Here is a 12,638-nt window from a genome sequence, read left to right on the forward strand (position 1 = left end):
TCAAAGTACAGGTAGAGGAACGTATTACCTGAGCCAGGGCTGTGTCATAGGGGGTAGATAAGACGGCCTGAAGGCTCCTTGGTAAGGTGATTTACATGCATTGATATGCAAAGGGTTCCCATAAGCTTCTCAGGCTGCCTTAAGGCTCCTTCTTGTGGCATTTTGTGGGGATAAATAAAACCGCCTCGAAAAGCATTTTTTTTGGGGGGGTGTTTTTGATTATATATGTCTTTTAGCACCTGGCATTTTCTAAGGGGGTTCTTGGTATGCCTGGCATTTTTTTTTTAGAGAAACGTATGTGACCCCCTATAATGTCACTTCCTCTGTAGAGCGGTATGAGGGGGGGGGGGGGGGGGAAACATTGAATAAAAATGGCATTAAAGATTAAAAAAAAACGCCAAAACAATGCATGCTTGCATTGAAGCAGAAAAAAAAGGTCTATAGGAGGAAAATGCCAAAGTTAGAGCGTACTGCAATTTGAAAGAAACGCCATTGACTCCGAAAAACACACCTTAAGGGCTCATGCACATGACCGTATCTATTTTGCGGTCCGCAAAAAATACAGTTGACGTCGGTGTGCATTCCGTATTTTGCAGGACGGACCAGCTGGCCCCTAATAGAACAGTCCTATACTTGTCCGTAATACGAACAATAATAGGACATGCTCTATTCTTTTGCGGAACGGACATACGGAAACGGAATGCACACCGAGTACCTTCCTGGTTTTCTTTTTCTTTTGCGACATTTGGTGCTGGCTTTTTTTTACCAAAAAAAAAAACAAAACACCAAAAACCTACAGTAAACCCCTCAAAAATGCTGTAAAAAAAAAAACATATTTCTGGTCCACAATTTTTGCAGATCGCACACGGACCCATTAATATCTATGGATGCGCCAAAAAGACTGACAGCACACAGATGTCAGCGTGTCCCCGCATCCATGCAGCAGGGCCGCAAATTCTAAAGCCTGTCCTATTCTTGTCCCTTTTTGCGGACCAGAATAGGCTTGTGGATCTCGCAAAAATGGCGAGACGGCATCAGTATTTTGCAGGTTTCTGCACTGCAGAACGTGTACGGTTGTGTGCAGGAGGCCTAAGGCATTTTTGCAGACAGCGCACAGACCCGTTCATTTCTACAGGGCCATGCACAAACCCATATATTTGGCGGATCGGTTGGCCGTTGTCCATATTGTGGACAAGAACAATACTCCTTTCTATTGGTGGACATGCGGAATGCACATTGAGGTTGTCCGTATTGTGTAGATCCATTGTTTGCAGATCGAATTTGGGACAAAGCTATGTGCATTTGGCATTTTCACGGCTTTAGTGACATTTTTTTGCTATAAAACCGCCAGCTGCTGAATTAGCTGAAGGGCCATATTCATAGATTGTTGCTACTGGGGTTTCTTTAAACTAGGAGCCATTTTTTGGGTCTGCCGCGTGTAGAAGCTCTGGCGTCTTCTTCTTAGGTTGTAACAAAACAGTTGTTTAGAAATAAAACATCATTAATAAACTGCATGCAGGAAAGAAAGAAAAAACAGGTGGCTTTTATAGGGACTTTTATGGGGAAGTTACTATGAAGTACTAGGACGCACTATGGCGACTCTTTCCGATGAACTGAGAGCTTATCTTGGGTCACTGTGTCTGGGGTCGATTTGTATTAGTCAATGATTGATTACAAGCTCTTGGGGAAATAACGTACATTGTAAGGGTCCATTCACACGTCCGCAATTTCATTCCGCATTTTGCGGAACGGAATTGTGGACCCATTCATTTCCATGGGGCAGCACGATGGACCCTTATAGAGGCCAATGGACCCTTATAGAGGCCAGGTCTGGGATAAGTGCGGAATCTGTCCGCCATTAGGATATTTGAGTGAACTGGGCTTAACTACTTATGCCCGTTGGCACTTTGTGTGCCGCCATATACAGCCTCAAAAGCAATGCTTGTACCCAGGGTCTGGGACTTGATGGAACCCGATGGCCATACTACCGCATAACAAGACGCCAGTGTTATAAATGGCACTTACATAGGGCACCCTGTTATCAATTTTGCATTGGGGGCCCAGAAGCTTAAAGAGGTTTTCCCATCTCGGACATTGGGGGCATATCACTAGGATGTGCCCCCATTGTCTGATAGGCGCACTGCGCATGTGCGGCGGTCCTCCATTCATTTTTAGGGTGCCGTCTAAAATAGTAGAGCACTGCCTCGGCTATTTCTGTCAGCCCCATAGATGTGAATGGAAGCGGTGGCACGCAAGCTCCCATTCATTTCTATGGGGGGCGCTGGCTCGACTATTTCCGTCGGCCACATAGAAGTGAATAGAAGCGATGGCCTCGTGAGCATGGTACGCTCCCATTCATTTCTATGGGGATTCCGAAAATAGCTGAGTACACCGCTCGGCTATTTTCAGTGGGCCAATAGGAACAGTGGTGGAATTGGTGGTGGTCGGACCCGACACTTTGCCGGCTTCGTTTTATAGATAGGTGCGGGTCCCAGACCCAGATTTATGAAAATCGGTCTCTGTTGCCCCTAGCAACCAACCACAGGTTTCAGTTTTCAAGACTGAAAGAAATGAAAGCTGCGCTGTGATTGGTCGCTAGGGACAACGGACACAGATTTTCTTCTAGACTGTGTCACAGCGTATTAATACAGTATAAAGACTCTGCTCCTCAGAGCTTACAATCTAAACCCCCCTTATACATTATTAATATGCCAGAAATCCCCTTTAAGTGGATGTGTCAGCATGCGTCTGCCTCCTGTATGACACTTCTACCTGTGTAGTATCGCCAGGATGACTGTGCCCGTTATTACTTATGATTCATGTGTAGTGGTGGGCAGCATGGGTACAGAAATAGCTGACAGGCAAGTCACAGAAATGAATAAACGGGGTCAGCCTGGCATGCTGGGGAATTTCACTAAAATCTGAATTCCCTGTCCATGACTGACATGCGATCGGGAGCCGCCTTGTTGAATAGCAGGAAAAGTCGCCCTCAGGCGACCATTGCTTTGTAGATGCGGGCCTAGAACATCCTGGAATGCTGTCCTCAGTACATAACACCGTGTCTTGTGAGAGGAGGAGGATGGGGGTAGTTACTGTCAGGCTGGTTTCAAACATTAGTACAGATTTTACTATGTCTACACTTTGTAGTAAAATGCACCAGAACTTGGCGCCTATCTAGTGCAGATGCTGTCACGTCGCGTCTTCTAACTATGCGTCTACAATGCTTGTTTTAGTCTTCCAGTTCGAGGGGGAGAGATGATAACATTTTGAGGCGAAGTCAGCCAACCAATAGACGATATGAAGTTAGATAAAAGTGTCTCATCATGAAGCTGGAGCCACTGGAATCAATGTAGACTGGCTGGTATAAGCTTACAGGAGGACATTTATTAAAGGGGTTGTCCAACCTTTACCAAGTGATGGCCTATCTTCAGGATAGGTCATCATTAGCTGATCGGCAGGGGTGCCGATCAGCTATTGATGGGCTATTCTGATTATTCCGGCATTTAGTAAAGGCTGGACAAGAGGTTTCAGACATTAATGTTTTATCCCTAGGGTATGCCATCAATATCAAATAAGTGCAGATCCCACCTCTTATCTCCAGAACGGGCCCCCTGAAGTGAAGGAGAGCGCACTGCGCAAGCGCAGCCACCCTCCATGTACCTCTATGTACCTCTTACTCGGCAGTCCCATAGCAGTGAATGGAGAGGTGGAATTGCATGTGCAGTGTGCTCTCCATTCACCACTATGGGACTTCCAAAAAAAGCAGAGCGTGCCCGACCTATTTTTGGAATTCCCATAGCAGCAAATGGAGAGCATCTACTCTCCTTCACTTCAGGGGTCCTATTCTGGAGATAGAAGCGGGTACCAGAGGTGGGTCCTGCACTTATCTTACCTCGATGTCTGAGATTTATTCATGCTGTTGTTAGACGTGTCTCTTAATAATTGTGGCGCCCCTATGAAGGTATGTGCGCCAGAACCAAAATCTACACCAGCAAGGGAGCATGTGTAGATCCCAAGCATAATTTGCACAAAACAGGCTCAGCCCACACTGCCCACTTTTTGAAAATCCCCCAAAATGTCGTACATTTTTGCCCAAGCCTGGCATGCACCAAAATTTGCCACTTTTTGATGCCAGAGAATTTGCATGAAAGAATGATACATGGTCCCCACCCTGTCTACATTTTAGACAAGATTAGTAAAACTGACCAGAGCTGCAGTTAGGCTATCCTTCACTTGAGAAAAGGTTCAGTTCATGGACCTCACTCTGCATCAAAATACCCTGACCTAGGCAAAGCGGCTTGTTGGAGACCGGCAACATGCCCCAATAACTCCCTCCCTCCAACTATGCCCCAAAGCTGCCCCTATAAAAATGACCGATTTTGGTGCAGTTTTTTGAACCAAAGCTGAAGTGGATCCAGCAGGAGAAGTAGAACGTTCTTCTTCATTTTTCCAATTTGTTTGAAATCTACCAAAACTGCCACTAAAAATACGGTGCTTTTCCAAAAAAACACTGTATTTGAAGCCACCCCAAGGTTTTTTTTTTTCAATAGGGGATGTAAAAGAAATTTATTGCACCTTGATTTTCACATTTAAATGCTGGGAGTATTCTTGTGAACATTTTTGCCATAAACATTTGTAAGGTGATTGTATAGTAATTAATGTTAACTTTCATATTTTTTATTTCCCAGCATTTCATGGATTACCAGAAGGACAGAAATACCAGGTGGTGGTTCCTGAAAAAGTCCATTCCCAGCACAAGCGAGACACGCGGGTAATTAGCATTCACATCCATTTCTGCTGTCCGTACCACCAGATCTCTTAATGTAAAGGGGTTCCCTGCTCTTGTTCCCTTCTGTAACAAAGGTCCCCGGTGGACTATTCAGGTTGGGATGATGAGCGTGAACTGAGGACCTTATATTGTAGATGCTGACAGACCTCTCAACATCCATAGCAGTGGTCCAGGAGATCTCTTTTTGGCAAATTTGAGCTACCCTCTGTTGGGTTTGAGCTTTGTGATGTTGCTGATGTGCCCTCTATAAGAATCAGTCATTTGGCGCACTACACACCTGCAAAGTACATACCTACACAATGGATGTTTCTGTAGAGATCAGAAAAGTACAGGGGTGTGCTGAACAATAATTTTGCCCCCGTCCTCTCCTTTGGCTTCTCCCATATATGGCACCATTAGCAAAAAAAAAAAAACTGTCTTGGGGTTTGTCTGGTGTAGGTAACTCCTTTAATACACCCTGTTGAGAAGTTTCATGGGGATCATCCAATCAGTAAGTACTCTCTATTGCCCAAGCATCCCGTAGGACCACCAGCATCCATTTTATTGGCTGAGATGCAGTGTTTCCAAAATTATAATTGACTTTGCAAGCCAATAACTCATTGTAGAGGGCCAGGAGCACACCTGAAAATGTGTGTATGCCTATGGGACCTTTGTTATATTCACCATGGTTTCTCTACATTTCCACCAGTAGAATGAAAACATAATATATACAAAGCAAACTGTAATTTTAGCATTGCTCTGGATCCCCTGCTTTTAAAGGGTGTGTGTCAGCAGATTTGAACCTATTCTATGGCTGACCTGTTGCATGTGTGCTTGGCAGCTGGAGGCATCTGTGTTGGTCCCATGTTCATATGTGCCCGCATTGCTAAGAAAAATGATGTTTTAATATATGCAAATGATCCTGTAGGAGCGACGGGGGCTCATTTTCATATATTAAAACTTCATTTTTCTCAGCAATTCAGTCACATATGAACATGAGACCAACACAGATGCCTCCAGCTGCCAAGCGCACATGTAACAGGTCAGCCAGTTTCATAGCTACAAATCTGCTGACAGATGCCCTTTAAGGAATCATCTACCCCCATTCTTTACTTCTTATAAGGTTCTGTTAGCTGGTCTAACTATACAGCAGGTCTTATAGTAAAGACAAAAAACCTATGGGTTGCCCATATCAAGTTCCATGTGTCTAGTCTAACCTTCCTTAGCAATTACTGTCTTTATTTGCTTTAATACACAGTTCAAAGATATGTAGAGGTCCACTTCTAAAAGCTGGCCAGATCAGTTCATAGGAAGGTTACTCACAAGGATGGGCCTGACGACTGCACAAAAGAGAACCTGAGGCACCCCATGTTGTAGCACAATACCAGTTGACTGCTTGAGGTCCTTTTGGGATGTGCTATAATTGTGGAGATGGGAATAGTCTTTTCACCGCTAGTTCTTATGTGTAAACCATGAATGGGTTTTGTTTGGCTAGAGACTCCCAGTCTTAGTCATGCTAATTTAGTTCTAATCAGGGTTAGACTGGTCTAAAAGATTAGTAGACGATATTACAACAATGGCCTCCAAAGATCAAGCAGAAGACAACCCCATCACTTGCTACCAGGGTCTATTTTTTATGGGTTTTCTTCATAAACACCTTGGTTGATATCTTTATGGTTCATTTAAAAGTAGCCAGGTAAATACAGATGTAAGTTGGTGCCCAGGAACTCCAGACTAACACAAGTCTTACCAAAAGAAGTCAGAGACAGCCTCAGGGTGGCCATAAACGTTCAGTGGCATTTAGCTGACAGCTATTCTTCCTGACCCTCAATACACATGTATTGGCTGAATAGGAAGAGGGCAGTGACTTATCTCCCTTGAAAACAAAGGATGGGCCATGTTAAAAATCCAGTCTCAATCCTTCTTCCCTCAACATTCATCACTCGGGGAGAGTGAGTGCACACCCACCTTAAATATAATATACTTGGTGCTTTTTCTATTCTTGGGCACCCTTAGGGGTATGGGACCTGTAGACAGGGAGTCTTATCTGTCAGTACTGAAGGGGGTGTCTCTAACCCTGGACAACCAGTGCTAGAACCCCTGATCTCACACTTCATGTCCAAAGCATGAAAAGGCAGATCCATGGGATGCAACTATATAATATTTTCCGCTTTACGGATATGGCAGTCTTATTTAGATAACTGTTTGGCAGTGTTATTTGGATGCTTTACAGTAGTATTATTTGGACCCTATAGTATTGCATTATTTGTGGACTATATGATAAACCATAGACAATAAAGAGAGCACCAAGCAAACTAAGACCAATCCATATAGAAGTGCACAGAGCCTCTCAATCTATGCAACACTATTTAGGACAATGACCAGCTTATAGCTGGTAGAGATTTTAATGTCTGGTGCACGGACTGCCAATTAATTAAGAGGCCCGTGCCACTTAAAAAAATTTGGTGCATTGTACTCCAATAGACTTTTCACTAACACTGGCGTACATAGTGCCGGTCTCTGTCTATCTGCCCCAATGTAGCTGCCACCAAATGTTGCAGTTGACAGCAACTTTTGCATCTCATGACGCCAGCAGATAAGTCTTGCGCAATGATAATGTCTGGATAAAACTTAGATCCACTTTTAATAGTGACATGACTCAAAACAAAAGGTCGGATGACTCAAAACGTGTGAAAGTTGCTCTGTGTAACTCTATTTGGATGACCTACTTGCATCAGAAATCACGTGGTCAACATGTAACTCACTCCTACATAATAAGTCTTGATTGGGTCTAGACTGCATTCTGCTTCCATCCCTAGGCATTTAGTGGTGACTACTTACAGTCGGGTCAGGTGTACGTTCCTCATCTAAAATTTGTATTTTTCTATTTTGCCCAGAGCAATTACCCGGACCTGGTCCAGTACAAGCTGCATGTGGAAGGACAGCCATTAGTTCTACATCTGGAGAAGACAGAGTGAGTCTCCCTATTGATTGACCTTCTATTACAGTCGCCGCAGGAGACAACCGGTGGCAGGAAAATGAATGTAGCTCTGTGTTTGTCTACACTTGTGGGTCAATATTTGCAGACAGAACCTACAGTATATCCTATGTAGACATTTGCATAGCTTCACAGCCACCCTCCCTTGTTTCAACGACTAACCCAAATCTGACCTTGCATGTCCTGATAGTTCCGCTTGAAGTAACCGTTTCTAGCATGTTGGGAAATCTTTCCTTGAGTATGCGTCCCACCTGATGGAAGAGGTTTGTTAGATGGCTCAGAGCGGTCTATGGATTTATAGTCCATGTATTTTCTACCAGTCAGTATTTTGCTCACTCTGTTGTCTGAGGAGAGGACAGCTGAGCAGAATTGAAGGGGCACAACGCTCACCATGAGTACTTCTGCCCTTTTCGTTTTAGCGATCAGCGGCGTCTCATAAGTTTGGTAAAATGTACTCTTTCAAATAACTTAAAGCGAATGACACATTTAAAGGAGTTTTCCAGGAGTACAACATTGATGGCCTGTCCTCAGGATAGGTCATCAATATCGGATGAGTGGGGGGTCTGACCCTCGTGGCAGCCATTTCTCGTCCCCACACAGAGTTAATGATTGCAGCATCTAAATGCAGCTTTCGCCTTCTCTGACAGGCGGATAGTGATCAGAAACAAGCAGTAAAATCAGAAATGAGCCATGCAAAGGCAGCTTCCTTATCTCCCCCAAGGTCCATGGGTATAGCAAACCGTGTAAGCAGGGTGCTGGCTCTCCTTAAAGAGACCAGCTCTGTGTGGAGACTTACTGGAAGTGCTCCATGGTATGGAGACTTATTGGCAATGCTTCATGAGAAAATAATACGCAAGAGGTAATTCCCAAGGAAAGAGAACCATCTTGCTACCTTTTAACAAGCCTTGAAGTATGACAAAGGAAAACGCCTAGCCATCAGTAGAAAACTGATTCGAGGCACTTGCTCCTTATCAGTACGGAGTATATTGTATCATGGAACTACTGTCAGGCCACAGCCTATACTTGGCACAGATCCTGGTAATTTATTAAGTCGCCTCTGTTACATATAACCTCCGGGAGAACTCTCAATCTTTTTATCAGCCACATTAATAATTAATCTGGAATATGAAAAGGGATTTACCTGTCTATAAAGGTTACACTGTTTGCATGGTTTACCCACTCATTACACTTCTGTCATATAAGGGCTTTGTCCGTGAGTTTAGGTAATTACCCTAACACCAGGAAATGTTATAAAATAAGAAAATAACTATTATTCGCCTGTTAAACCTCCACTGCTCCAGCGCTGACGCCCCACCTCTGGTCCCCGATGGTCTTTGTTGATTTCCCTGCAGTAAAGATGTCATATCCACCCATGTAATAGCTAGCAATCACTGATGGATCCACTCACTGGACTCCTAAGCCCATAACGAGCAGGGGTTTGAGAAAACAAATTACTAGCTCTGCAGAATATTTCCCACAACCCTATATATTAGTCTGCTCAGCTCCACCTGCTCCATAACATCTTACCTGCAGATTGGACTGTATTTTAAATGTGATGGTTTTCCTGAAGCATTCTTAGAATTAAACATGAGCAACACCAAGAAATTGGTCCATCATATGACTCGAACCCCTTGGATTTTTTTTTTATCTGCCCAGAGTACTTCAAGCACTGCATATTTTTGCCCCATATTCCTCTTTTTCATGTCTGCAATTTCGTTCCCCTCTACTTAGTATCACCGCATTGTGGCAGGATGTTGACATGCAGGACTTCCTGTTTTCATCTGCTTCCTGTTGGATTTCCTAACAAAATCCAGCATGCTTTGCGCTATAATGTTTCACAGGGCTTGCTCCTGTTAGCTAACATGGATAGGGGAGGTATAGGAAGCGTCACTACTGCCAAGAGAACAATGTGGCAGGTGGAGCAAGCCCTGAGAAACATTACAGAGCAAAGCATGCTGGAATTGGTTCGAAAAATGCAGCAGGAAGGACTACAACCAAAGGATGGTTGTAGTCCTCGCGGTGACAAACCCTGCTCCAGTGTCCCCCCAGGTTGGGTGAGAAGTGTATGAAGGGGTGCACCCTTGATTTGGGGGCTCCTGGTTGTGACTGGAGTGCCCTTGGTGTTAGATGAGCAGTGAGGTGCAAGGCAGGACACCTGGAGACCCGTGTCCAATATGCAAACAAATGACCAGGTTGGCTTGGCGAAATCAAAATATAGTCTGTCTTATGGCCGATCCGTCTCAGTAGTTTGGAGGGTATCTGAAGCAGTATAACCCAAACCATATGCAATAAAGTCTACAGCCATAAAGATGTGTCACCTTCACTGGCTTTCCTGTCCACACACTGTCCCTTTTAATGGTTCATATAAATCTGTTCTTCTCTCCCTCAGAGGTTGGCTCTTAGCACTGTTGCTTCTCTGCTGACTTTTCACTCACAGGGATAGTGTTTCCATAGATATAGATTCTCCTTTACTTCTTCCTCAGTTACAGCTTGTCTGGCTTACACACAGGCAACCACTACATGTCTTCTTTCTTGGTCTTCTAGCCAGAAAATCACTAACCAGGAGGAAGGGGCCAGGCCACCACCCCGCAACTGTATCTGAGATCTGCTAGTTAACTGCCTCCTGTCCATATACAGCCTTTTGAAGTACAGATACATAACAAAGCCACATTATCCATTTGTACTATGGAAAGTGCATTAACCCTTTTAGAAGTGAACCATAGTGCATTATAGCATTAACCCTTTTAGCAGTGAACCACCGGATAATGGGTATATGGGGCAAAAATATGCTGTTTGTGGGGTACTTTAGCAGATAAAAAATGTATGAAACTGGAGAACCTACTGTATTTAAGGATCAAAGTATATTAGAAAGTTGCCAAACTTTTTATTATTCAGGGTTAATCTGCACATGCATTGTTTCAGGACTATTGTAATGCTTTCTTCTGTTCTTCTGCAGGAATCTAATAAGTAAGGATTTCACAGTGACCCTCTATGATGCCGATGGGACTCGGGTAACGACTAAACCACAGAATCAGGTATATAATGTCATGCAAAATAAATTTCCGTTAGGCCAGGGTCATGGACAGTCAGGCTTAGCCCATGCCGACAAAATGTAGTATATTGTAATAGGACAAATCTCTATCCCTCTATATTACACAGCAGTAAAAAAGAAAACAGAGATTTCTTATACTGATTATTTTTTTGTTATATATTATTATATATTTTATTCTATATAGTGTACATATATTCACCCATACATCATGCATGATCTGTAGCTTATGTGTTTATCTGGGTTATCACAGGGTGCTTCGCCTTCCCTTGTTGAACGGGGTGCTTCTTGCCTTGTTGAGCTGGACATGTGGATCTTGCCAGCCCCACACTTAGTACACACAGCTATGAAATGGCAGCTACATTGCTAGTTTTATTTATGCAGTATGCAATGTCACTATTTGGGCAACATGTGATAGCATGGGAAGCATTGGTATAAGGCAGTGATAGGCAAACTGCGGCTCTCCAGCTGTTGCAAAACTACAACTCCCACCATGCCCTGCTGTAGGCTGAAAGCTGTAGGCAGTCTTTGCATGCTGGGAGTTGTAGTTCTTCAACAGCTGGAGAGCCGCAGTTTGCCTATCACTGGTATAAGGAATTGCACGAGGCACCATCCAACTTAATATGTGCCTATAGGTTCATAAGAGAAGTTTCAATCTGTTGATTGTTTCAGTAGATTTGATCGTGGGGGGGTCAAGCTGCAAGGTCCTCCATCGAAAGGGACAAAAGACTGTGCCCCTTGCCTCTTCTCTTTGGAGAACAGAGCACATAGCGTACAGACACATGGGAGGAACTTATCATTCCTCCTACACCTTTTTTGACTCTTGTTTTGAAGCTTTTTAAATGCCATTGTGACTTTTTCAATGGCATTTTTATGCCACCCTCGACAGTTTCCAAAAAGGAGGTGGGCCTGTGCCTCCTCATAAACTACATTCACACTGCAGGCCCTATTAAGACCATTGTAGCACAAGCCAGTCTTGATAAATCAGGGGCATCAACTTTTTGTATGAGCCAGATGACCACTCACTCTACTCTCTGAGAAGAACAGTCAGAGCAGCGCTCATCTGAGCTCTTCTGTTCCTTTATTATGAATCGTGAGGGCCTCAGCAATGGTATCCCACCGATCACATCTTCCAACATGTTACCATTACATGTCAAAATGTTTTATGAAATGACGGTTACACTTCAAGGCCACCATCTGAAGCGAGTTGTGCCAAATATATGTTATGCCACCTGTCCACCAGGTCCTGTGTGGGAGCCCCTATAGCCACACACCTGGATCTCTTCCCTTGTTTGTACCATATCGATATCTCTATGAATCTTTTGCAGGACCATTGCTGCTACCAGGGTCATGTGAAGGAAGATGACGACTCCTCAGTCAGCATTTGTACGTGTGAGGGGCTCAGGTAAGCTGGGACAATACACTCCCAAGTTAGATTTCAGTGATAACGGCCTGAGCAGTCCAAGCTTCAATTATCTGTGTTCCCTTCAGTGGTAATTATAGATAATTAGATGTAATTATGGCAAATATTAGTCTCCTAAGCCCTTGTTTTCTGTTCCCAGCTGACCACTCTGGATTGGGGCACTTTCATGTTCCATAGCACCATATTAACTTAATAGGCAACCTCAGACTGCCAGGAAGCTCTGTGCGGTGTCAGAACCCACTATAACCACCAACATCCTCTCATAATATTGACATTTCTCATGGACATCTGTGATTAAAAAAAAAGCCAGGCACTACTCTGTTCCTTGTGTGGTGGCAGCCATTTTGTTTCTTGAGGCACTAAAAACGGAAAAAATGTGCGCCTCAAGAAATGACCTAGA

The 12,638-nt window shown here is 43.9% G+C and overlaps 1 protein-coding gene across 1 annotated transcript in view; it reads left to right on the forward strand.

Moving 5' to 3' along the window:
* Window positions 1–12,638, forward strand: part of LOC120986353 (zinc metalloproteinase-disintegrin-like crotastatin) — a 42,397-nt gene that overhangs the window by 471 nt on the left and 29,288 nt on the right. Inside the window, exons 2-5 of the mRNA XM_040414876.1 lie at window positions 4,689–4,771; window positions 7,666–7,742; window positions 10,723–10,801; window positions 12,144–12,220. Coding sequence (XP_040270810.1) covers window positions 4,689–4,771; window positions 7,666–7,742; window positions 10,723–10,801; window positions 12,144–12,220 — 316 coding nt within the window. The remainder of the gene's footprint in view (window positions 1–4,688; window positions 4,772–7,665; window positions 7,743–10,722; window positions 10,802–12,143; window positions 12,221–12,638) is intronic.

This window comes from Bufo bufo, chromosome 1 (assembly GCF_905171765.1).
Source record: "Bufo bufo chromosome 1, aBufBuf1.1, whole genome shotgun sequence".
NCBI classification, from domain to species: Eukaryota; Metazoa; Chordata; class Amphibia; order Anura; family Bufonidae; genus Bufo; species Bufo bufo.